Raw genomic sequence first — 23235 nt, forward strand, 5'->3', positions numbered from 1 at the left:
AATGAATGTTTAAATAAATAAATATGGGAATAAATTAAATTAAATGTCTAAATACAAAAATAAAGATATACATAAATTAATAAATGTATACATAAAAACAGAAATAAACATATAAATAAGGAAATAAATAAATGTATACATATATAAATACCAACATAAATAAATAAATATCAAAATAAATACATAAAACTAGAAAATACATTAATAAATAAAAAAAATACAGGACTAAATAAATTAATGGAATAAACAAATAAAATAATAATAAACAACGCTGAAAGAAATACAGAAACAAATAAAGAATAAATGAACAGATGTTGAGATAAATATGGAAATTAATAGAAAAATGCATAAATATATTTCTTTTTTTTAAAAACATTTTCGTAATTCTGTCTGTTTGTGAATGGGGTAAGAGGTGCTACCCTCTGCATGTATTTATTTATTTATGGACTTAAGTATCCTTGTATTTATGTATGCATCTATTTATTGACACTTTTGTTCTTTTTTTGTCCTGCATTAACATGAATTATTTAAACAGCTTTGGCTGCAAGAAAAGGGAATCTGAGATAATTTCTTATTGATAACTAATAGATGACGTGACTGATGGTTAAATTCACCTGTAATAACTTCATCTAAAGACTGACAACACGTCTCAGTTTATTCTGTCCAGTAGCGCTTCCTGTCTGTCGGTGTTAATTTGGCACGTGGCGCCCTCATGTGGACAAACACCTGAAACACAACGAACAAATGAAACTCACCTCCAGGTCCGTTCAGCAGCTGTTCTAGAGCTCTTGCCCTCAGGTGGAGGTTGTGATGAGGATGTGACCAGTTTCTCAACTGCTCTTTCAAAATGTCCTGAATTAACTTTCAGTCTGAACCTAAACACCAACATGAGCGAGGAAACCTGAGAGTGCATTGAAACAAAAGGAAAAGACAACGACAACTTGGAGCACTCTGATTCACTTCAAAGCTCCTGAACAGCCGGGTCACTCCACCGACACTCTCAAGATCAGAGTTTTGAATTTTTGATCATAAACAAATGTGGAATTTTGTATTTTATAGAATGAAGAATATGTTAGACCTGGAATAAAACACATTTTGCAAGCTTGGGCACCTTTTTTACCCCTTATATCCAGACAGACAAATGAAAAACTCTAAAACATTTTTAAAATTTCATTAAAAATTGTCTTCCATGTATTTTATTGTGCGACGGGGTGGATGTGTCACGCTTGACAGAAAAGGTCTTGAAAGAAAAATACACCAAAAAATGATCTCATAGAAAATCGGTACTCACCAGTACTTGAATTTGTCTTCTTCAAATTCTTAAATGATGTCATTTTCTCTTCGCGATGTCACTTAAAGGAACAGTACAGTATTTTGGTCCAGAAAAAAAATGGCGTGACGGGGTGGACGTGAAACTTACGGACACACACAAATCACGCTTCTTTAACCAAAATACCTTATTTTTTGGTCATTGATCATAGATTTAATTCATATTTATTGTTACCTCACATGAATTTTAGAAATGGTCAGAACAGACATTAGAAAATGACTTTAGTGTGTTTTCTGCGCCTGGTTTCACTCTGAAGTCGTCGAAATCTGGTGTTCGGCAGTGACTTGCAGTGACCCAGGGTACCTTGGATGTCTTATGTGGACGTGGAAAGTCCATGACCAAACGTGGACATGTGACGAGGTCACAGTGAGAACATGTTGTGTGTTGTACCTGTGTTGTCGTGCAGTTACCAGGTGATCATCTTCTTGAGAAGCGATGAAGACGAAAAGAAGAACACAGGAATCTTCTGTGACGTCACTCCTGAAAAACAAAACTTTCATTTTGCACAATAACATAATAAAAACACCTCGGAGTCCTCCTTCAGTTTCATTACCAGAATATTTATTTTATTCTTTTTCCTATTAAAACACTAGCTGCCATATTTAATAAAACAGCCAAACTGGCCAAGTGCCTCAGTCCTCAATCCTCCAATCAAATCTTCTCAAAACAGGTCACATGGGTCTGTGGGCGTGTCCTTGGCTTTTTGCTGCTGCAGTGTGAACGAACTGGGCCCTGTAGTCACGGTCACGTCCTTGTTGTTGTTGCTAAAAGGTGGTTGTTGGTGGTTGTCGAGCATGGTCCCCTGTAAAACCGTCTCCATGGTGGTTTCCGTGGTAACGGGAAGTCTAGTATTGCATCGTTAACTGGTGGCCAGCAAAGAGAGGGTCTCCTCGTTTCAGGCAAATTTTTTGTTTTTCCTCTTTTTCTTAAAAATACTGCCTCGTATGTTTGTAGATTTATATTCCAATATATAATATACAAACATACATGTACATTGGTGCCTCCTGGAGGAATTTTAAAAATAATAAAAAGAAAAAAAATTGTGATATTTAGCCTAAATACTGGGACTTTTTTGCTAGACATTGTGTTTTTGTGGAGTGGCAATGATCCTTAAAGGGAAGGTGCAAATTTTTGGGGAAATGTCATTTGCTTTCTTGCCAAGATTAGATGTTCAGACTGATAACACTCTCACGCATGGAAGTATTAGGAGACCCGGGGTCTCCTTTATACAACAGTGCGTAGGATCCATACTGAAAATGTATGTATGAAAAAAAAGCCAAAAATGGCGTGCACCAAAAAATACTTGACAGTTTCTACAATCAGGCTTCCACCTCACCATTTGCATCGCTAATTTCCTGTATCCAAAATGTTCGTAAGCCTGGGTCAAAGTTTCCCCTATCAATACTGTTTTTATACATCAAAACCTTTGCGAGGGAAGTGGTGTGCGTAGTATGCAGAGTTTATAAATGAGACCCCAGGATACAGCGTCGAACACGGGGCCTCGTTTATTCCTATGAAAGTTCCTCAGTGGCACATGAAGCCAAAATGGTTCAGCTACTGCGTATAAATAACCTGGACAAACGGTGCTACTTTTGCACTGTGCCGCCCACAGAGCAAACGCACTAGCGTCCAAGAGTTTCACTTCCGGCAGCCAAACAGCTAACTTCTGATTTAGTGCTCTGTTAGCTTGAATGGGGATACAATGACTTAGTTTTGTGGCTCTTCTAGGCTTTCCAAATCTTATCAGACCAAATGGATCAAATCTTGATAGTGAGACGGATCATTTCATGGGGGTCTGATGCTCAAAAATTATCCACTAATCTACAGACGTGCCTTTCTATGGTCCTTTCTGGTCCGCAGGGCATCACATGACCGACCCTGGAAATTGCAGCGTCATCGTTTGGCCGCTACGAAAGTTGGCTTTGAAGCCCGCTGAACTTCCTCTGTACAATAAATATGAAGCTGACGTTAGCAGCCGGCTAAGTTAGCTTAGCATAAAGACTGTCCAAAGGTAACAAAATCCTCCTAACAGCACCTCTAAAGCTGAATGTTACCGTCTGTCTCATTTGTTAAATCTTTATAAAAATTGAACTGTAAAAATGAAGACTTGTCTTTAAGCTAAGCTAAGCTAAGCTAACGTCTCCTGGCTGTAGCTTCATATTCTTAACGTACAGAAATGAGAGTTGAGCCAATCTGAACATTAACTCCGGACAAGAAAGCAAACAAATGCATTTCTCAAAACTTTTCCCTTAAAGATCCAGAGAGAGGTCACTCCAGCCGTCTGATTGGTTTGAACTGTTGCCGGGCGGAAAATAAACAATAAAAGTGGGCAGTGAAATAAAAGTAGAACTTAAATATTAAAAGGTGAAGGAACAGAAGGGTCCTTCACTGGCAGAGGGAGGGAGCTGTAATGTCGGGATAAAAAACAAAACAAACATGAAACAGAACATGGTGAAAACTGGAGGAGAGCTGCGTCAGTGTGAATGGGATGTGCCAAAGTTTTTAATTTTAGTCTGGTACTTTAATCCACCAAACTGTGGACTAATGTCAGGAAAATAATCCACATTTCTTTCTATTACTCTGATAATTTGTGGCCATTGTGTTGTTTAATTTTGAAGAGTAAGTCTGGTGTTATTCTGTTTTTCTTGTCATTTAATCCCATGTGCAGAGCGTCAGATTTATGATTCTTCTTTGTCTATCTACAGCCTGATTCATCTTCCTCCTCTGTGCCATTAAAAACACATCAGTGAGCCACACTGTTACACTGGGGGACGTTCCTTCATGAACACACACTGTAGTTTATATTGACTCAGTCCCACATATATCGTCCTGCTGCGACAAATACTCATTAAAATAAATACTGAGTCCATGCAGTCGTATTCTCTTAAGACAAGTAAAAGAAATGTGTTGGTGCAGTTAAGAATATTCCTACTTCTTTCTGATATTAATGAATTAATTTAAAGTATTTTCAAAATACTGTTTCACTCCTACTTCTCAAGCAGCAACCAGACTTTTTCTATTTTGCTTTTAAACTAATTTCTACAAAGATTTTTGCTGGAACCAGACAGAAATTCTAACCTAACTGAGGGCTGTGCCTGACTCAGAATCAGTCGAATCAGATTTGACCGTTCAATAAGAATATTCGACTATTTGTTCCTTCTTTTCCATATCGAGTTTTGGAGTTTGAACAGGGTTTGGCGAGATGTTCGGGATTACAGTGGCGTTAAAACAAGACACGTTTGCGCTCTGAGCTAATGTGCGCTAACTACACTAATGATGGATCGCAAATGTGCAACGACATTTCTTGCAGACACGAGATATGAAACAAAAGCCAGAGACTGTATCATATGAAGTTGCTGTGAGCTTCAAATTCACCACTTCCTAGCAGAAGGCAGAACGTTAACCTCTCCTCTAGCGTGAAGGCACGACGCGCTCACTCAGCAGGCTAATCTGAGAACAAAAAACATTCCCAGAAGTACACCTCGTGCTCTACTTGAAGACTCTCAGTCGACTGAGGTGTCGACAACTGATAATTCAAATCTTCTGCTTTAAGGGAGCAGCACAACCACCACTTAATTCAACTTGTCCTAAAATGGGCACGTTACAGAGAGTTAGCGCACTTGCATCAAAACAACTACGTCTCGTATTGATGACATCGTCCTTTTCAGGGGCCGTCAGGATGCACTAGCATCTACACTACAAAAGACGTGTGGTCAAATGCGACCCAGACCATGTCAGCAAATGGTTTCAGTGATCCAATCACAGCGTGACTTGGTGGTGATTTTCACTTCTGCCAGCGCAGTGAGAATACTTCTCCTGATGTACAGTCATATTTTTTGAGTATTTTCAAAAATCAAGTTTCAAACTCTAGAGAAGCAGTCAGATTGTTTCTTGTCTTAAAACACAGACACTAATTTTCTTTTTTTAAATATCTTTTCTGGGAAGATTTCTTTTGGAAACACAGAAATTCTTTCAGACTTGTTTGAACTTTTTTTGATCGCAAAAGTATCCACAATTCATTTCATGCTTCTGTAATGTGAAGATTTGCCTCTTTTCTTTGTTTTATATCACAGTAAAGTGAATTTCTTTGGGTTTTGCTGGACATAATTAGATATTAATGCTGTCAACTTTGGCTTTGGAAAACTGTAATTAATTCTAAATTATTTTCTATTTTTTTTTAGCCAAAATGATGAATTAATTAATTGGGAAATTCTGCAGAAGGTGTAGCCGTGTATGATTTAATCATAGAAATAAATGACTTGATGAGATGGAGAGTTTTAAATGTGATGATCAAAAATATGTGAGATAAAAACACCTAATTAATATGGATTTATTCTAAATTTTTCCTTGGTAATTAGTGGATACTTTCACCTCATCAGGACTCCTTTTTATGGAGCAACTTGGTGAAGAAAAAACTCACGAGAGCACCAAATGTGGATTCACCCGCCGCTAAAAATAGTCCCCAACAAATGCACGATTTCCTCCTGTTTTGAGAATTGTTGGCTAAAAAGTACAGTGGCAAGTTGATTTAGTGATGACAGATCTGCACATGGGATTTGTTGACTTTAAGAGGAAATACAGAATATTGTCAGATTTCTTTTTAGGAGGTGAATAAATAAAATCTGAAACACATCCCACTCAGAGTGACTTTCAGAGTGTCTCTGGCTGCTAAACTTCACTTCATTAAATTAAAAACAGAAAAAAGGAAGCGTATGCTGCTTGACGTGTCACCACATAACATCAACAAACCAAAAAAGATATTTTTTCTTCTTTTATTATGAAATAGTGCTACAATGTACATTGCATTTCCTCTCCTGACTCTCCGCTGTCTGCTGATGTATGTGTGTGTGTATGTGTTTGTGTGTGTGTGTTGTTGATTTGTAATGCTGCTGGAGAATCCTGGTAAAAATAAAGATAAATATTTTCCTGCCAAAGATCAGAGAGGTGTGACACAGTGTGAAATAATTATCCACCTGACGGGTGATTGTGTTTAAAATCTGGTTCTTCTTAAAAGCTTCTCTAGACAAAAATAGTCGATTCTTAAGACTGAATAGAAACATGGATCACATGATCAGATGGACAGTTATTTACAGTGCGTGTGTTGGTGTGTGTTGTAACTGTGCTGTCTGTTGACATTACATCTGTGCTCCACATAACAGACCAACCAAACCAAACTCATGGAGGAGGGGTGGGAAATAAAAAAAACAAAAACAGAAAATGAGGTAAAGAACAAACAGAAATCAGAAGAGTTAAAATGATAAAGTCTGTTCAGAGACGTATTTTTGGGACAGCAGGAGACAGTACGTCCTCTCCCGTCCCGAGTCCTTATTGGCCAGATTCACTTTGAGTGTGTGGAGGTGGAAAAACCTAGAGGGGTGGTGACTGACGAGCCAGGAGGGCCAATGGCAGGCAGGCAGGCAGGAGGAGGTAGAGCCAATCAGAAGGCCTGCTGGGCAGGATTGTAGTTGAATGTGGAGGGAACGTGAGGTCGCTCTTCTAGTTTGTCATACTCCAGATGAAACTCCTGAAAACACAGAGACACAAAGTCAGGCTCTGGAACAATCTGTTTGAGGAAATCAGGTAGGCCGAGTCAGTGATCTCTTTTAAATCTCCTCTGCATCCCTGACACATTAAAATCAGAGAGGATGCAGTAAACTCACTATCAGTGCCTACAGTGGACGCACTTTATTCCCTTTGTTGAAATCATAGAAACAGAGGTGTCACGTGACTTTATTTACTTTGGAAATATTTCTTCATTCATTCATTTTCTGTAACCACTTATCCTGGAACAGGGTCATGAAGCCTATCCCAGCTGACATTAGGTGAGAGGCAGGGTTCACCCTGGACAGGTCACCAGACTATCACAGGGCTGACACACAGAGACAGACAACCATTCACACTCACATTCACACCTACGGACAATTTAGAGTCACCAATTAACCTGCATGTCTTTGGACTGTGGGAGGAAGCTGCGTGCTCCGCCGTCCGTCAACACCCACCGGCTGTGTTTGTGGTGCGGAGCGGTGCAACTCTGCCGGACAGCGGGAGTCACGAGGACCCACGAGATCTCACGAATTCACGCATAATCGCGCGATATAACAAGATGTAGTTTCTATAAACAGAACCACAAAACCAGAGGAGTAGTAGGAAGACATCTGGGTGCACCTGCATGATTAACATCTCCTCATCCATGGTGTCAACGGGGTGAAATGACGTCTGAAAACCTCTGACCTGTTGACTTCAGGCCTGCCTCTGCCCATTATGACGTTCTCAAGGTGTAGTTCAGGGAAATATGATCCGCCGTGAACACTGTGTATTTTAGTTTGAAAATGAACCGGATGTTTTATTTTGTTTCTGTGCACAACTTCCTGCCCCGCACGATCTGCTCCATGCTGAATTGCTGCATTGTGCTCTGGCGTCCGGCAAAAACTAGAAGTCCTGCGTATCTGCAGCTGTGACGGAGCTGGAACGCAGCACAGCCGCAGCTGGTGGAAGCACACTCATTGACTAGAATTGAAACATATCGGCTCCGCTGCCGTTCCGGAGCACAGATGCAATGCACTCGCATCTGGTGGAATTTGGGGGTAAGACTGCGTGCTGTGATCCCCAGCTCTCTGAAGGGTCGTGCTTTGAGGCGACAGTGTCTGAGGTGCAACACAGAGATCTTCAAGAGCCACCAGCAGAGAATGACCTTGTATTCTTGGGTTCATTGAATGTACACGATTCACGAATATGTAGGATATTATTTCAAATGTTTCTGTCATCTTACATCACTTCTGTGACAGCAGATGCTGTATTTACTCATGTCAGCGATGACCTGACGGTGCGTTACCACAGAGGGGATGCACCGTGTTGAAAAATATTCTTTTTTTTTTTACCAGCGCAACAGCAGACGAGATTTTGTTTTGTTCTCAGTCTCACTGAGTGAAAGGAAACGTAAAACCTTTTTCAGAATGAAAGACAAAGAGGATATTTTTTAAAATGTTTAACTTTTAGATTTATACCATAGCTTATTCAAATGTCTATAGATGATCACTGTGTCGCTGATTTCTGTGCTCTCTTTGATCAACTCAAAATGTGACATTTGAATAATGTTTTAAGAGACTGTAAATAAAGATAAATATACAGTCTGGGATTTTGTTAATAAAGTGTTCAGGTTTAGGCATCTTTTTGTTTTGATTTAAATTTAGATAGATTATTAACATACATGAAAATAACCATAATTGTGACCATGAAATATCAAACATGAGTGTAACACTAACTCCAATATTCAGTGTGATTAATCAAAGTCCTTAATATATGTTTAATTAACCAGAACTGTTTTGATGAGAATGATTTATATTGCATCAAAAGTTCAAATTAATTTATTTTTCTGTTAATATTTCAAGCCTGGACAGAAAAAATCCTTCATATGAGCTGTAAATAGTTAACTTAATCATAAACAGCTTTATATATAAATACAAAGCATCACAAATTGGCCATAGTCTTAATTAGTCAGCTTTGATAATCAGTTAATTGTTTAACGTCACTTCTTTAAAGCAGACGTGGAAAACATCTGATAGTTCCAGCTTCAGAAATGTGAGAAGTTGCTGCTTTTATTGTCTTAAAATGAAAGTAAACAGACTATCTTTGAGTTTTGGACTGTGGGTAGAAATTTTTTCTTTTTAGTTTTTTTTTTTTTTCAAGCCAAAAAATTAAAGAATGGAAAAAATTAATCAGTTATTAAAATACTTGTTAGCTGCATCTCTACTTATATATGAAAGAATTTTGGTATCATCGTGTTAGTAAAGCTGTATTTCAGGGACAGGTGTCAAACAGGTTTTTACCTTGGCCACTTTTCTCCAGTTGAGGCAGTCAAAGAAGTAGTAGGTCCCTCTCTCGTAGGCGTTGGTCTTCAGCGTGGGCTCCATACCCGGAGCCCGAGTGATCCAAACTCGCTCCTCTTTATGGTACCTCCAGTCCCTGTTAAACCTGGACACACACACACACACACACACACACACACACACACACACACACACACACACATTACATAACAGTTGGCTCTTACTTCTGACTGCTCTACTGCTGTAATTAATTTAAGCCCATCAGAGGAAATGAAAATAATAAATCATGGCCAATAACAGGTTTACAGCCACACAGTCTACATCCAGAGACTCAGACTAGAATTTAAAGGACAAGCTTTGGGAAAGACTCTTATCTTAAAATGCAAAATGTGTCATGAGATGACCACCAAAAGCAAATCAGAGACCTGTTGACCATAATTCAATTAAAAAATACGTATTAGAGCTCCGAGTCTTGTCCACTTTGTCACAGGTAGAAAATATGACTGAGCCAAACATTTAAATCCAAGCACACACATACAAACTAATTTTCACAAGGTAAAGCTGTTTTTATACACAGTATGTGTTTGCTTGGGAAGATTCACCTGTACATTAACATCACCTACTAACAAGAATCTGTGATTATGTGCACAAAACTGTAGTGTAGTTCCTCTTTTAATGTCTTCTTTTAATTAATATGCAAGGAAAATATGTTCCTAAAATAATAGATGCAAAGTGAAGTTATAAGAAACAGAAATCCTCTTTAATTTTACCCATTTAGTCTAATTTGTTGAGCAGTTTGCCACAATGTGTGAGTGAGTGTGTGTTCTTACAGTTCTACTGCAGCCAGGAGTTGTAGTAAGTCTCCTCCATTCATATAGTAGAGATAAAACAGCAGATCTTCACCATACCGAGACAACTTGATAGCTGCTAACTGGAGACATGAAAAGAAAGGAAGGAAACAGATCAACAGGTTATAACGATTTTAATTAAATTGAGACATCTAAGACCTACTTAATGGAAGAAATAAAGGACATTTATTAACTCAGATGCCCAGACATTAAAATATAGCATCACTTAAACAAAAGTTCATACCTTATCCCTTATGTGGATGTTGGTTAAATACTCTGAGGGGACGTGGAAGTCTGCAGGAAGGTGAGGCAAAATGAGCTGAAAGCACTTTAAAACCTGAACATACTCTTCTTCTACACCACAATTTATCAAGGAAATGACTAGTTCAATACGATCCTTTGAGTGCCCGTATATAAAGCTGCATATCAGTGCCTTATAGAGCACTTTTGGCTAAACCTCTGACATCCAGCAGATATAGAGTAACATGATCATCTCATTAGAGTTGTGCTTGTTTCCACCAGATAAATTTAAGTTGAATATTCCCTCCATAAATTTTCAGAATACACCCAAAGTAAATCAAACATTTGGTGTCTGGAGCGTAAACTCACCTATGTCCTGCGGTCGACACGGAGCCGACGCCCACGGAGATGCAAACTTAGGATAGAGATTCCTGAGACGCGAAGAAAAGAGTAACACAATCAGAGAAGCAAAGTTTAAACCAGAGGAGACAATATTGATCAAACTGAATTATGCTGCAGCCTGGGCCACAGTCTAAGGTTTCTGAATGTTTAAGTCTATTTATTACAAATGCACAACTTTATATGAAGGATGAGAACTTTCCAAAACGTCAACAAAATAAAAAAAGCACCTGCACACGGGTAACTAGTTCTCAGTATTCCTTTAATTCTGCAAGGACTGCCACTTAGTATTTGCAGCCAGCTCTGAGGCTATTTGAGTATTTGGGTCTCTGGTCAACATTAACAGGTCTGAATTAAATTCGAAGATGCTGTTGGTCAGCTGATCCTAGGTCTGTGTTGGCCTGTTATCCTCACGACTCTAAACTGTGTACATGTGTGTGCGTGTGTATGTGTTTGTCGTACTCAGGTGAGTTGAGGTTGAGGCCGAGCGTGGTGAGGTCAGAGCCCAGTGCCAGATGGACCATGCCGGGGTCCGTCTCTGCCGCCCGGATGAACGTCAGCAAGCCGATCATCCCAAACTGGTCCGTTACCATGCCGATTGGGATGTTGGTCACACGCCCTGGGACACAAAGACAACACATGAGGATGATTTAGACTGAAACTGGTCTTCATATTCACCAGAGTTATTATTTCTGTGCGGATGCATCGTGATCTACTGCGTGTGTCTCACCGTCAGGAAGCACCTGGATCCCTTTCTTCTGCTGGTTGTTGTTGCTAGGCGCAGAGCTCTTGTCGCCGGGGAACTTTGGACCATCTGAGTTAGAGGTGGGCTTTCCTGATGAGTTCAGATTCTGATTGGACAAAAATGGAGGGAAAAAACAGTCCGAAAAAAAGGGAGGAGTCAGGACGTGAGAGCACTGCATAAGTAAGGAAAGGACACCGTGATGAAAACAGGAAGTTGGCATTTAAAACACAGGAACACTGGACAGCAGAGATCAACAACAACAACAAGAAATCAGGACAGAAAAAAGCGAACAATAACAGAAAAGATAAAATAAGGAAATGGACAGAATGATTAAGTTAACGATAAGACACAGGGATCTTACCGTTTTGCTGTCTTCGTTGGTGCTGGTGGGGTCTTTTGTTTGGTAGTTGGGCCCAGGGAGGGCTGGGAAATCTTCGTTATGGATGGAGAAGTCCTGCGACTGCTCACTGGACGGCTTTGTTACCATGCCAACTGTAAATATGAAGGGGAGAGTAGTTAGCCATTGTGGCATACTAATTGTCTGTTAATCGACTAATGGATTAACAAACTGCCTCAGCTCTGGCTGTGTACTCTGCGTATGTACGGTCATAAGAAAACAAGAATATATGTACGCATCTTGTGACTAGTCTGGTTGGTGTGTAACTCTGACTGTAGAGCCAAAAACTCGTTTTAGAAACTGAGCACTGGCTTCGTAAATAAACTAAAACAATTAAACATTTACCTGACTGGAATCGCTGTGTGTAAATGAATTGCAGAGCATTTCTTGTCTTTTATGTTATGTTATAAAAACATACATACACAGGTGTCTCTCACCGTAAGGAGCCCGACCGGCCAGCGGGTTGAGCAGCGGGGTTGGATTCGAGCCTCCGTCCCTCCGACTCCTGTCTGCTAACGCTGGGAAGTCTGACAGGTCTAACCCCGTCACATTCTCACTGCCGTCTGAAAACAAACACAGAAAAATAAAAGTTAACTCACAAATATATTTGAGATGTGACAGTGTTTAAAAAATCAACAACTGTTTTTACAAAAGTCTTAAGCCTCCACAAAGAAACTAAGTACCTGTGCCATTGAATATGTTGTTGGATAGGGAGTTGTTCATGTTGTAGCCTGGATTCCTGTTCACACCAAACCCTGACATACTGACACACAAACAGAGAAACACATTGGCCTGAGTCATATTACATGATTATTGAGCTTTGTTATGGTACAACATGGTCAAGGCTTTTTGTTAGCCATGCTAGCTGCATGTCTCTAGGGATGTCGGCCGGTCAATCCACCACTTTGATCCAGACTGAAATATCTCAGAAACTATTTGGATGGCGTGCAGTGAAAGTGGGTACACTTGAAAACATTATATCTGCTAAACATCTGCTTATTAACATGCTGATGTTAGCATTTAGCAATTTAAACATTATCTTCTTCATCTGCTTCCAGCTGAAGTGACGTTACTCCCACAGACATGATGAAAAACCAGAATCTCCAGAGGTTTACCATGCTTGCAGATGCCAGTAGAGCTAAGTGTGGCACAGGTAACTATGGTTACTGTGAACTTTGCACATCCTGCACAAAACTGTACAGCCTATTCTGAAACAGCTATATTATTCATGATATGTTATCGTACTTTTTAAAAGCATCTTTGCATTTTCAACTGTACATTTTTGTTCTATATTTAAGTTCTTGAGTGGTTATTTTCATTCCTCTTAATATGTTTATTGTATGTTTCATGTATGCACCGAAAACCAAAGTTAAGTCCTTGTAAGTGAAAATCTATTTGTCAAAAAACCCTTGTCTGATTCTGACTCTAACCAGCAAGGATGCTCTCAGGAAGTGGTTTAGTAATTACAGTTCAGTATGTTCCATAAGATGCTTGTTAATGTGTATTTACACAAAAAAATAATAAACATAATGAAGGCAGATGCTTCCACACAGGTTCACTGCATGGTACTACTAAGCAGTTAACATCCACTCATGCTCTGTGACATGTATAAAATGATTTGGCACCAGATCTCATCCCAACTGAACAACAATGGGAGATTTTGGACCAACGTATCAAGCAGGATTTATACTTCCGCGTCAACGTAGAGCCTACGCCATAGCCTGACGTGCACCTCCCCAGAAATGTAACTACATGTCACAGCGACGCAGACCTCCTGTCTGTCTCTGTAAGCTGAAACCATTTCCCTCAGTGGAAACAAAACTTTTATTTACTTTAATTTCACAGATAAGAAACAATAAATTGTGAAGACAATAAAGCCTCCACAAAAATAGCATTTTAAGTCTTGTGTGTGATTTATCCTGGCTTCATATGAGCAGAGGAAATCTCTGCTAGCTGCTAGGCTAATTTATACAATGTAAAATGCCATAGGCTTGTGCTAATAACGTTAGCATGTTGTATTTGTTTGGAAAACGTTTTTAGTATAAGACAGTTGTTTTGTCAGTGAACCTTGTGAGTTGTAATGGAGCTGAATTTTGTAACATTACCTTTGTTAAATGTTGCTGTTGTCCCTGGTTTCATATGAGTAGAGGAAAAGTCTGCTAGCTGCTAGGCTAATTTATACAATGTAAAATGCCATAGGCTTGTGCTAATAACGTTAGCATGTTGTATTTGTGGGGAAAATGTGTCCAGATAAAGACAAGTGTTTGTCTGTGAATGCTGCGAGTTATAGTGAAGCTGACTGTGTTTGAAACTGTCTCTATTAAGCCATGTTTAATGTGTGTTTAATGTGTGTTTATTGTGTGTTTGATGTGTGTTTAATGTGTGTTTTGAATCAACTAAACTTTACAGCACTTAACACAGTCCTCCACCGCCGTCTAGTGTTTTGGAGGTGTAACTGCAAAGTGACACAGACACACCACTGCACAAGTATGCTCATAACGGCCTAGGCACTGCATAGAGCTGATGCACAAGTATAAATCCACCTTACGACAGCGCTCTCCACCACCATCATCTAAACACCAAATGAGGGAATATCTTTTGGAAGAATGAAGTTCAACTCTCCAGTAGAGCTCCACAGACTTGTAGAATTAATGCCAAGGAGCACCAAAGCTGTTCTGGCAGCACATGGTGGCCTAACACTTTATTAAGACAGTTTATGTTGTTTGTTCCTTCAATTTGTCACCTGTCTGTATACTATAACTCATCCCCCAACAGTCTGCAGAAGTGCCAAAAATTTAGTGCCGTCAGCTTCTCAAATGTGAATACACATTGGCCTCTTCACTCTTCCATGTCAAGAAACTGAATATCTTTAAGTTTTGGACTGCTGGTCTGACCAAACAAGAAACTATGATGCAAATTTTTCACTATTTTGTAGATTAAATGACGAATTAAATAAGAATGAAAACATCATCAGATTAATCAGTAATACAAATAAATGCTAGCTGCCGCCCTACAGTGAGTGGGAGTAAGAGTTTGTTCTGCTCCTTTACAAAAAACTAAATATATAAATGTAAATGGTGAATGACAGAATGGTGTAAAACTTTTCAGATTTACATCTGAACCTGTGCATCATGCAGAAAGTTACCTGTTAATGGTGAAAGGCTGCCGTGCTTGCTGCTGTTTGGGCATGCCGATGATGCTGGGTGACGACCGGCTGGGACTCCCCATACTGCTGCTCCTCCCTCCTCCTACACCGCCACCACCTCCCCTCTCCACTGCAACCCCTCCCATCCCACCCGTCTGCCCCGTCGGACCCCCCACCTGCTGGCTGTGGTTCAGCACGCTCCGGCTGCTCATTGGCAGAATCCCCCTGCAGAGAGAACGACACACAAACACAGGAAAAACAACACAAGGTTAAAGGTTGGCGGTGGTGGTTTTGTGGTTCCAAGTTTGCAGAGAGAAAGAGGAACATGAGCAGCTGGAACTGAAAGTGGGCCATGGAGGTTACGTGGTACGTGTCTGACTGAATGTTCGGACTGAGAAGAGGGTTTACTGGTGAGATAATGAAATATGATCCAGGAAGTCCAGTTTGAGTTATTTAACCATAGGTCTGACAGCTTATCAGCTGCCCAAACTCAGTTTATAACACAGAGGTTTAAAATACTAAAGGCTCTGACATATTGTTTTGAATCTACTGACAGCTGCAGTTTTGATCTGGTTTCATGGACGGGCACTCTGTTCCATTCATACTACAGTTTAAGGTCTGTTCTCGTCTGGCGTTCTACGCATACATATTTCCTGTTCCTCACTCCATTCCAGTTGGTGCCGGTTATTCACTGCAGAACACAGGACATAAATAATAACAGGCTCTGAATTCGAGACAACACCTGACAAAGCTGTGAAACAGAAGTGCAAAAACAGCATGCTAGCTCCAACAAATTAAGGATTTGAGATTTATAGTTATAAGATTCAGTGTTTCTGTTAATGGAGGTTGGATGCAGTGCCGCTCTCCTCATAACAACGGTCAGTTAACCCTCTGCCTCGTTAGCTTGAGCTAACACAGCACCAGTGGCTGATATCCAACACCCAGCCGTTAAATGCTCCCAGCAAACCCACACTGACACGGTTCGACTCTGTTGTTAAACCAGTTAATAACCAGGGCCAATGGCTATCATAAATAAGTCCGGAAAGTTTTCATAGTGACATTCACTTTATCCTCTGTCCTGCTGATCATCATATGAACTATAAAAATACACTGTTCTCCTTACAAAGTAATTTCCCAGTAACACAGGGATTATGGAAAAAGATGAAATGAGCTTCTAATGGAAGTCTGTGAGAATTAATGTAGTGAAGAGCTAAAACATTCGGATACAAAAGATTATGGTGGACACAGAAGTGTCAAATTTATATAAACTTTAAATAATAAAAATAATAATGATACACAATCTTAACATAACACTTTTCATACACAAAATGCAGCTCAAAGTGCTTTACCAATTCGAAAAGAAATAAGCAGACAATATAAACAACTGATAAAATATTAAAATACATTTAAAAAGAGGAGCAGCAACAAAAGACATTATCATAACTGCTTTCACCTTCATCTCAATAACTGTCATCCTCTAAGATTGACCAGCAGTAAACATAATCGATAAAGTAATAACAGATATTAGGAAAAATGGAGGCTAAAAATTTGAGTTTTAAGTTTACCCGTTTAGGTATGATTAATAATCTTTGACACATGATGTGTAAAGTACAGATCAGGTCAAGACATTTATTGTTTATTTCCTAACATCAAACTTTGTTTAGACTGTAAATAACCTGTGAATTAGTTTCAGTTAAATTTGTGTCTTCACATGTGAACTCTCAGAATCAGTCAGAGAGGTAAAGGCCCTGACACACCAAGCCAACGGTCAGCCGGCGACCGAAGTCGGGCTGTCGGTGAGCGTCTGTTGCCCTAGTTTTTGCGGTGTGTCCCACATCGTCTCCGATTGACTGCTCAGGTTTTATTTCCTCGCCCCTGTAGTGAGTGAATCTGCCTGTAGTGAAACCGGGGCTAACCGGTGCTTCCTCCTCAGGCTCCGCTTCACTCAGCTGCCCCACAGACCCGCTGCTTCTTCCCACTTTAACCTGAATAACAAACCGGAGCTAGCTGGGAGCGGCTAGCGGAGCGTTAGCCGCAGCATGACCGGAGGGAAGCACAGCCAGTTAGCCTCCGCTAGTCTCTGAGCTAGCCCCGGCTCTCCGTTTGGATCCAACCGGAGCACCGAGCCCTGGTTTGTTATTCAGGTTAAAGTGGGAAGAAGCAGCGGGTTTATCGGGCAGCTGAGTGAAGTGGAGCCTGCGGAGGAAACACCGGGACCGTCTGGATGTAATAGTCCGTGGAGGTGCTGCGGTGCTCGGCTGCACAGATAGGAAACCCCTCGGCTGACAGGATGTACCACTCTCTCACGCCGCTCTCTCTCACGCAGGCGCAGAACGTATGTGCTACTTGGCCGTCGGATGTAGTCCGTGTAGTGTGTTCAAATGCAACTGACACAGGGCGACGTGAGGTGACGTAGACGATGCAACAGGCTTTCGTTACCGCTAGTTCTTTGATGTCGGTTTGGTGTGTCCACACCTTAAAGATGACGAGACGCAGATCAGACTGTGATGTTTTCTTCTGTCTAAAATGTCCGCACATTTTACAGCTTTTGGATTAAATCAATTCAGACGTCTAAAATAAACAAGTCATTATGTTTTACACAGCCACAGACACAAACCAGGATTCACTTTCAGCCAGTGAGTGTACTCGTGTGTGTGTTGTACCTGCTCGGCGAGGGTGGCGTGTGCATTGTGCCAGTGTTTGGTGTACTGGCATGACTGGGGAGCTGGCTGGCAGACTGGTTCAACCCACTTCGACTTAACTGAGGCGCTGCGCTGCTGTTCATACCACGCATGGGAAACCCCAAAGCACCTGCAACCAGAGAGAAAACATGTTTATTCATAAGAAACTTTCTGATTCTGTCTGTCTTTGACACTTACACCACTGTCTGTTCAAAATAAATGGAAACAAAACGTATCATCACGCAGTTATTTTTTCTTGCTTTTTTCTTGAAGCATGACTCCTAACTGTGTCAACTGAAATGAGACCACTGTGTACCATTACACCCCGACGATATCTATATCTCTCATCCCATGGAGACAAAAAGAACTGTGACTGCTGAGAGTAAAGACAACAAGAAGCAAGTTGAAGGACTCAGTTAACTACCACGTGTCAAAAATACACATCTAGCAAAGAAATCTCAGCTGCAAACTTTCTGCACACACCAACTTTCTATCGCAGTGAAAGAATTAATGAAATACACTTTGCACTATTGCTCTGAATCACAAAGTAAATAATAACCCTTTTTACCACCAAAATGTGTACACCGTTTTTTTTTTTAAACACGAGCAAACACACTATAAATAGGCTATAGATTGCTTTCCCATTGTCAGTGACCCGAACTATATACACACAGCAAGTATGCCTTTCTGTTTTTTTTCCAGCACATTACATGCAACGTCATGGACGGGCCAGAAAACAGGTCAGTAGTCACGAGAAAGCAACATGGACGCCAGTGAAAATGTTAGTGGTCACTTCTTTTTGTCTACATATCTCACTCATTTAGTCTTTCTGTCGAACTCAGTGCAGACTAACTTGGAGTGATGTTTGAGTGCTGCTTGGGCAGAGAACTCTTGCTCGATTTAAAACCTCACAACTATAAATTGAGCTTTACAATGCTTATCAATGGGAAAAGAAATAAGTGGGGTGTGTGTGTGTGTGTTAGGGTTCTTCTTACTCTGCGGGCCATATAAACTGGCTCCTAGCTGTGACAGTTGACCCGTTGAGGAAGCAGAGGAAGACGCCAGCATCTGAAGAGAGAGGAAACACAAACACATTCTTTAACTCTCCTGACAACATCATTGATTATTATTTTCATTATTAACTATAAACAGAATAAATAAACCATCTACATGAATGTATGACAGTCTGGAGAAGTTCCTTGCTGGCATGAAAAGAGGCGGCACAGTGGGGTGAAAATGGTTTTAAAATATTCAATATTAGTGTTGATACAATACTTGAGCATTGAAAAACATTATTTCCCTCCCTTACTTTGAGAAACATACATTTTCTTATTTTCATAAAAACTGTTTTATCAATGTAATAAAGGAAGTCAAACATCTTAAATGTGTCTATAAACAAGTAGAAGTGAAAGAGCTTTGAAACAATGGGGTTCAAAGTGACAAGAGTTGGAAGAATAAAGAGAAATATGATAGAAACTAAGTGGAAATTAAAAACAAAAAAAGACAGATGGCTGCTCAAGGGTTGACACAAGGTCCAATGATTTAATATTAAGTATTTTTTACTCTCTAAGGCTCTGATCACTGTCAGAGGAAGCCCTCCCTGCAGAACAACCAGACACCTATATTTCAACCTGTATTATTGCTGTGCATCACATCACAGAGTAAAGTCTGCAGACTCGCTTTGCAACAACTTTCCCCTGCACAAATATCTTGGTACTTTAGTGTGAAACTAAAATTAAAAAACTGAATAGTTGCAGTCCTAAAGAAGCTTTGAAGAAGAAGAAGAAGAATTCAACAGACAACTTACGTCTTTGTCAGGGCGGTGTGGAGGGAACATGGACTGTTGGGTGTAGTAGAGGCTGGAGTCATCCGCGTAGTCGCTCTCTACCCCTCCCTCCATAAACTTCTTCCGGTTAGCACCAAACATACCTCGTGTCACCTGAGAAACCAGACACGGGAAATGGTCAGATGGACTGACAGACCACAGACTGCAGTGATATGACGCATCTCCTTCCTGTCGCACCTGCAGTGTGTCACCAAAGCTCAGATTCATGACATGAAATCCTTTTAAGATGCTGTTAATAAAACTTCCGCTGTTATCAGGAGCAACTGCTGAACTCTGCATGCACATCACCCAATAAATGCTTTAGTCTTTTAACATCTTCACATGCTGTACTTATTTTTTAAACCTGAAACATGCATGTCTGAGTCTACAAAAAAGGGCAGATATTATGCTCAGATTGTCTCACAGAAATTAAGTTTTGCTGTCCCACAGACAAGCTAAGCAAGGATTTTTTTTTTGTAGATGTATTCTCGCTTTAGTTTCATGTTGGATGCACGTCCCAAATGTGGTTGGATATCTTTTGTTGCTCAGATAATCCACCTTTTCTCAGTGCAGAAAGTGTGTTATTAATTTTGGAAGTGTGCACACCAAGGCTTTCAGGAGCCCGTGTCAGCAGTGGTTACTCCTAACCCCTTTGCACTTGCACTTTCAATGAACTAAAACTTTACAATTATGTTTGCACAACGAGAGAATATAATTGTATGTTTCAAGTGGAGCTAGAGCTGCAGATTCAGGTCCTATTTGAACAACACTGACAACAAATTCACCAGAAACATGAGACATTTGAGAGCAAATAAACAAAGAGGCAGATACATCCTGCGTTTGTGTGAAAGTAGCACCACATACCTCCTGCAGATGCCAAAATTGACCCAGTTTATCTAGTTACATGTGCATGTTTTCTGTCTTTCTTAGTCTTCTATCATATTAAAAGCCTCACAGAGGGGTTGGACTGTTACTTGGATAAAACATCCAATGTAAGAAGTTCAACTTAGGCTCTGGAAACACGACTTTCACTATTTTCTGGGGATTTTTAGATCAAACTGCTAAACGACAAAGTAATTTCCAGACTAATTAATGATGAATAACCAACAGGAAATATGTTACTGATGAGGACGTCTCAAGTCTTTGTCATTCATAAATGATCTGTAGGTAAAGAGTGTTCATTTCCACCCTGCAATGTGTGAAAGATTGAGTCAATTTGCACATTATAAACACCTGCAGAGGGATCTCACCTCAGATCACAATATAAAGGATTTAGTTACCTGCTGGTGGTGTAAGCACATAGACCCACAGCCGTGTTTTAACACTGATCTCTCAGGATTACTTTTGTTTACTACAGCAGGTTAGCAGTAGCCAACGGTGTAGCATCGATACCCAGTGAACAACGGCTCCTTTAGCTCCTGCACGCTTATAATATTAAGTAAAGTGTGCGTTATTATGTGTTTCAGGTTAGAAACCAAGCTGAACCCTGTGCTACTAGCCGAGTAGTTTGCAAACTTCACTGTTCTTGTTTCAAAGCAACGTTAAACGCGCAGCAGTGTTGCAAAAGGCTAGCTACTGTTAGCCGTGTGAGCTAATGCTGTCTGTATTAATAACATTAATTCCACCATTAACACAAGCCGCTAGTTTATACACTGCACACATAGACCGGCTTATTCTGGTGTTAGTTATGTTTGTGGTTTCCAAATAAATAACACCTATTAGCTGGCGTTACCTTGTTAGCTGTAAAGTGTGTCAGGAGCTACGTGCTAGCCGAGCAGTGCATGTAAGCTAACAGCTAAGTCTATAGGAATACATGGGGACGCTAGCGTGGGAGCTAACGCTAACGGCTAAGCGAGCTACTCGGCTATAAACGCCAGTACCTTCACAGTTGTAAACACTTACACCACTTTATGGTAAACCGGGAACGTTGGTCTACATACGGTTGTGCAAACAGGCCACCGTTCAAGGAGACATTAGTGGGCAAGTGTGTTTTTGTTCAGGTTTGGGCCTACTGTGTCTCCGTCCGTTAGTTCCCCCAAAACAACAACAAAAAGCAACTAAACCGGACTGCCGGGTTTAAAGCCGCGTTTTCCACCTCTCTCCACGGCCTGATTCCGTGATAACTCCCGCAGGAGCGGTGTTTTTGATTTAATGGGGGTTTGGTGCGCCTTTGCTGAGAAAATAAATTATACGAATAAAAGAAGGAGCTTACCGCATCAATCTTTCTTCCCCGCTACAATCCAAGATGGCCGTCATCTCTTCGCCAATCAGCGAGGATGCTGGGAAGCCTTTCGCCTCTGACCCCTGGGCCTCCACCACTCTACTCTACTCTACTGTATAAACCCCCGAGGCTCTACCACTCTACTCTACTCTACTCTACTCTACTCTACTCTCTACTCTACTGTATAAACCCCTGAGGCTCCACCACTCTACTCTACTCTACTGTATAAACCCCAGAGGCTCTACCACTCTACTCTACTCTACTCTACTTGTATAAACCCCTGAGGCTCCACCACTCTACTCTACTCTACTCTACTCTACTCTACTCTCTACTCTACTGTATAAACCCCTGGGGCTCTACCACTCTACTCTACTCTACTCTACTCTACTCTCTACTCTACTGTATAAACCCCTGGGGCTCTACCACTCTACTCTACTCTACTCTACTCTACTCTACTCTACTCTACTGTATAAACCCCAGAGGCTCTACTCTACTCTACTCTACTCTCTATTCTACTGTATAAACCCCCGAGGCTCTACCACTCTACTCTACTCTACTCTACTCTACTCTACTGTATAAACCCCAGAGGCTCCACCACTCTACTCTACTCTACTTTACTCTACTCTACTCTACTCTACTCTGCTCTGCTGTACTCTACTATATAAACCCCCAAGGCTCTACTCTACTCTACTCTACTCTCTACTCTACTGTATAAACCCCTGAGGCTCTACCACTCTACTCTACTCTACTCTACTCTACTCTACTGTATAAACCCCCGAGGCTCTACTCTACTCTACTCTACTCTACTCTCTATTCTACTGTATAAACCCCCGAGGCTCTACCACTCTACTCTACTCTACTCTACTGTATGAACCCCCGAGGCTCTACCACTCTACTCTACTGTACTCTACTCTACTCTACTCTACTGTATAAATCCCCAAGGCTCTACTCTACTCTACTCTACTCTACTGTATAAACCCCCAAGGCTCTACTCTACTCTACTCTACTGTATAAACCCCCGAGGCTCCACTCTACTCTACTCTCTACTGTATAAACCCATGAGGCTCTACCACTCTACTCTACTCTACTCTACTGTATAAACCCCAGAGGCTCTACCACTCCACTCTACTCTACTCTCTACTCTACTGTATAAACCCCCGAGGCTCCACTCTACTCTACTGTATAAACCCCCGAGGCTCTACCACTCCACTCTACTCTACTCTACTCTACTCTCTACTCTACTGTATAAACCCCTGAGGCTCCACCACTCTACTCTACTCTACTGTATAAACCCCTGAGGCTCCACCACTCTACTCTACTCTACTCTACTCTACTCTACTCTACTGTATAAACCCCTGAGGCTCCACCACTCTACTCTACTCTACTCTACTCTACTCTACTCTCTACTCTACTGTATAAACCCCTGGGGCTCTACCACTCTACTCTACTCTACTCTCTACTCTACTGTATAAACCCCTGGGGCTCTACCACTCTACTCTACTCTACTCTACTCTACTCTACTCTACTGTATAAACCCCGGAGGCTCTACTCTACTCTACTCTACTCTCTATTCTACTG

General features: G+C 40.8%; 1 protein-coding gene across 2 annotated transcripts; it reads right to left on the reverse strand.

The window, feature by feature from the left end:
* Positions 1 to 5381: 5381 nt before the first annotated feature.
* Positions 5382 to 21782, reverse strand: LOC117249315 (CCR4-NOT transcription complex subunit 2-like). Of its 2 annotated transcripts, none has more exons than XM_033614892.2 (15): positions 21649 to 21782; positions 19419 to 19550; positions 18607 to 18679; positions 17594 to 17741; positions 14931 to 15155; positions 12469 to 12548; positions 12223 to 12348; positions 11750 to 11880; positions 11374 to 11494; positions 11106 to 11262; positions 10614 to 10675; positions 10249 to 10298; positions 9987 to 10087; positions 9157 to 9301; positions 5382 to 6854 (listed from the first exon to the last, which is right to left on the reverse strand). In XM_033614892.2, the coding sequence occupies exons 2-15, from the start codon at positions 19536 to 19538 to the stop codon at positions 6768 to 6770; spliced, it is 1626 nt and encodes a 541-aa protein (XP_033470783.1). In that variant the 5' UTR covers positions 19539 to 19550; positions 21649 to 21782; the 3' UTR covers positions 5382 to 6767. The 2 variants fall into 2 exon arrangements, with proteins under 2 accessions (XP_033470783.1, XP_033470782.1); XM_033614891.2 differs by having other exon boundaries at positions 12208 to 12348.
* Between the last annotated feature and the right edge of the window lie 1453 nt (positions 21783 to 23235).

The sequence above is a fragment of the Epinephelus lanceolatus genome, chromosome 23 (genome assembly GCF_041903045.1).
Source record: "Epinephelus lanceolatus isolate andai-2023 chromosome 23, ASM4190304v1, whole genome shotgun sequence".
Lineage (NCBI taxonomy): Eukaryota > Metazoa > Chordata > Actinopteri > Perciformes > Serranidae > Epinephelus > Epinephelus lanceolatus.

Coding starts and splice junctions, on each gene's coding strand:
- LOC117249315 (XM_033614891.2), bottom strand. CDS start 19,538: ATGTTTGGTGCTAACCGGAAGAAGTTTATGGAGGGAGGGGTAGAGAGC. Junction 10,088..10,248: donor ACATCCACATAAGGGATAAG/GTATGAACTTTT, acceptor TCATGTCTCCAG/TTAGCAGCTATCAAGTTGTC. Junction 6,855..9,156: donor ACTGGAGAAAAGTGGCCAAG/GTAAAAACCTGT, acceptor CTGTGTTTTCAG/GAGTTTCATCTGGAGTATGA.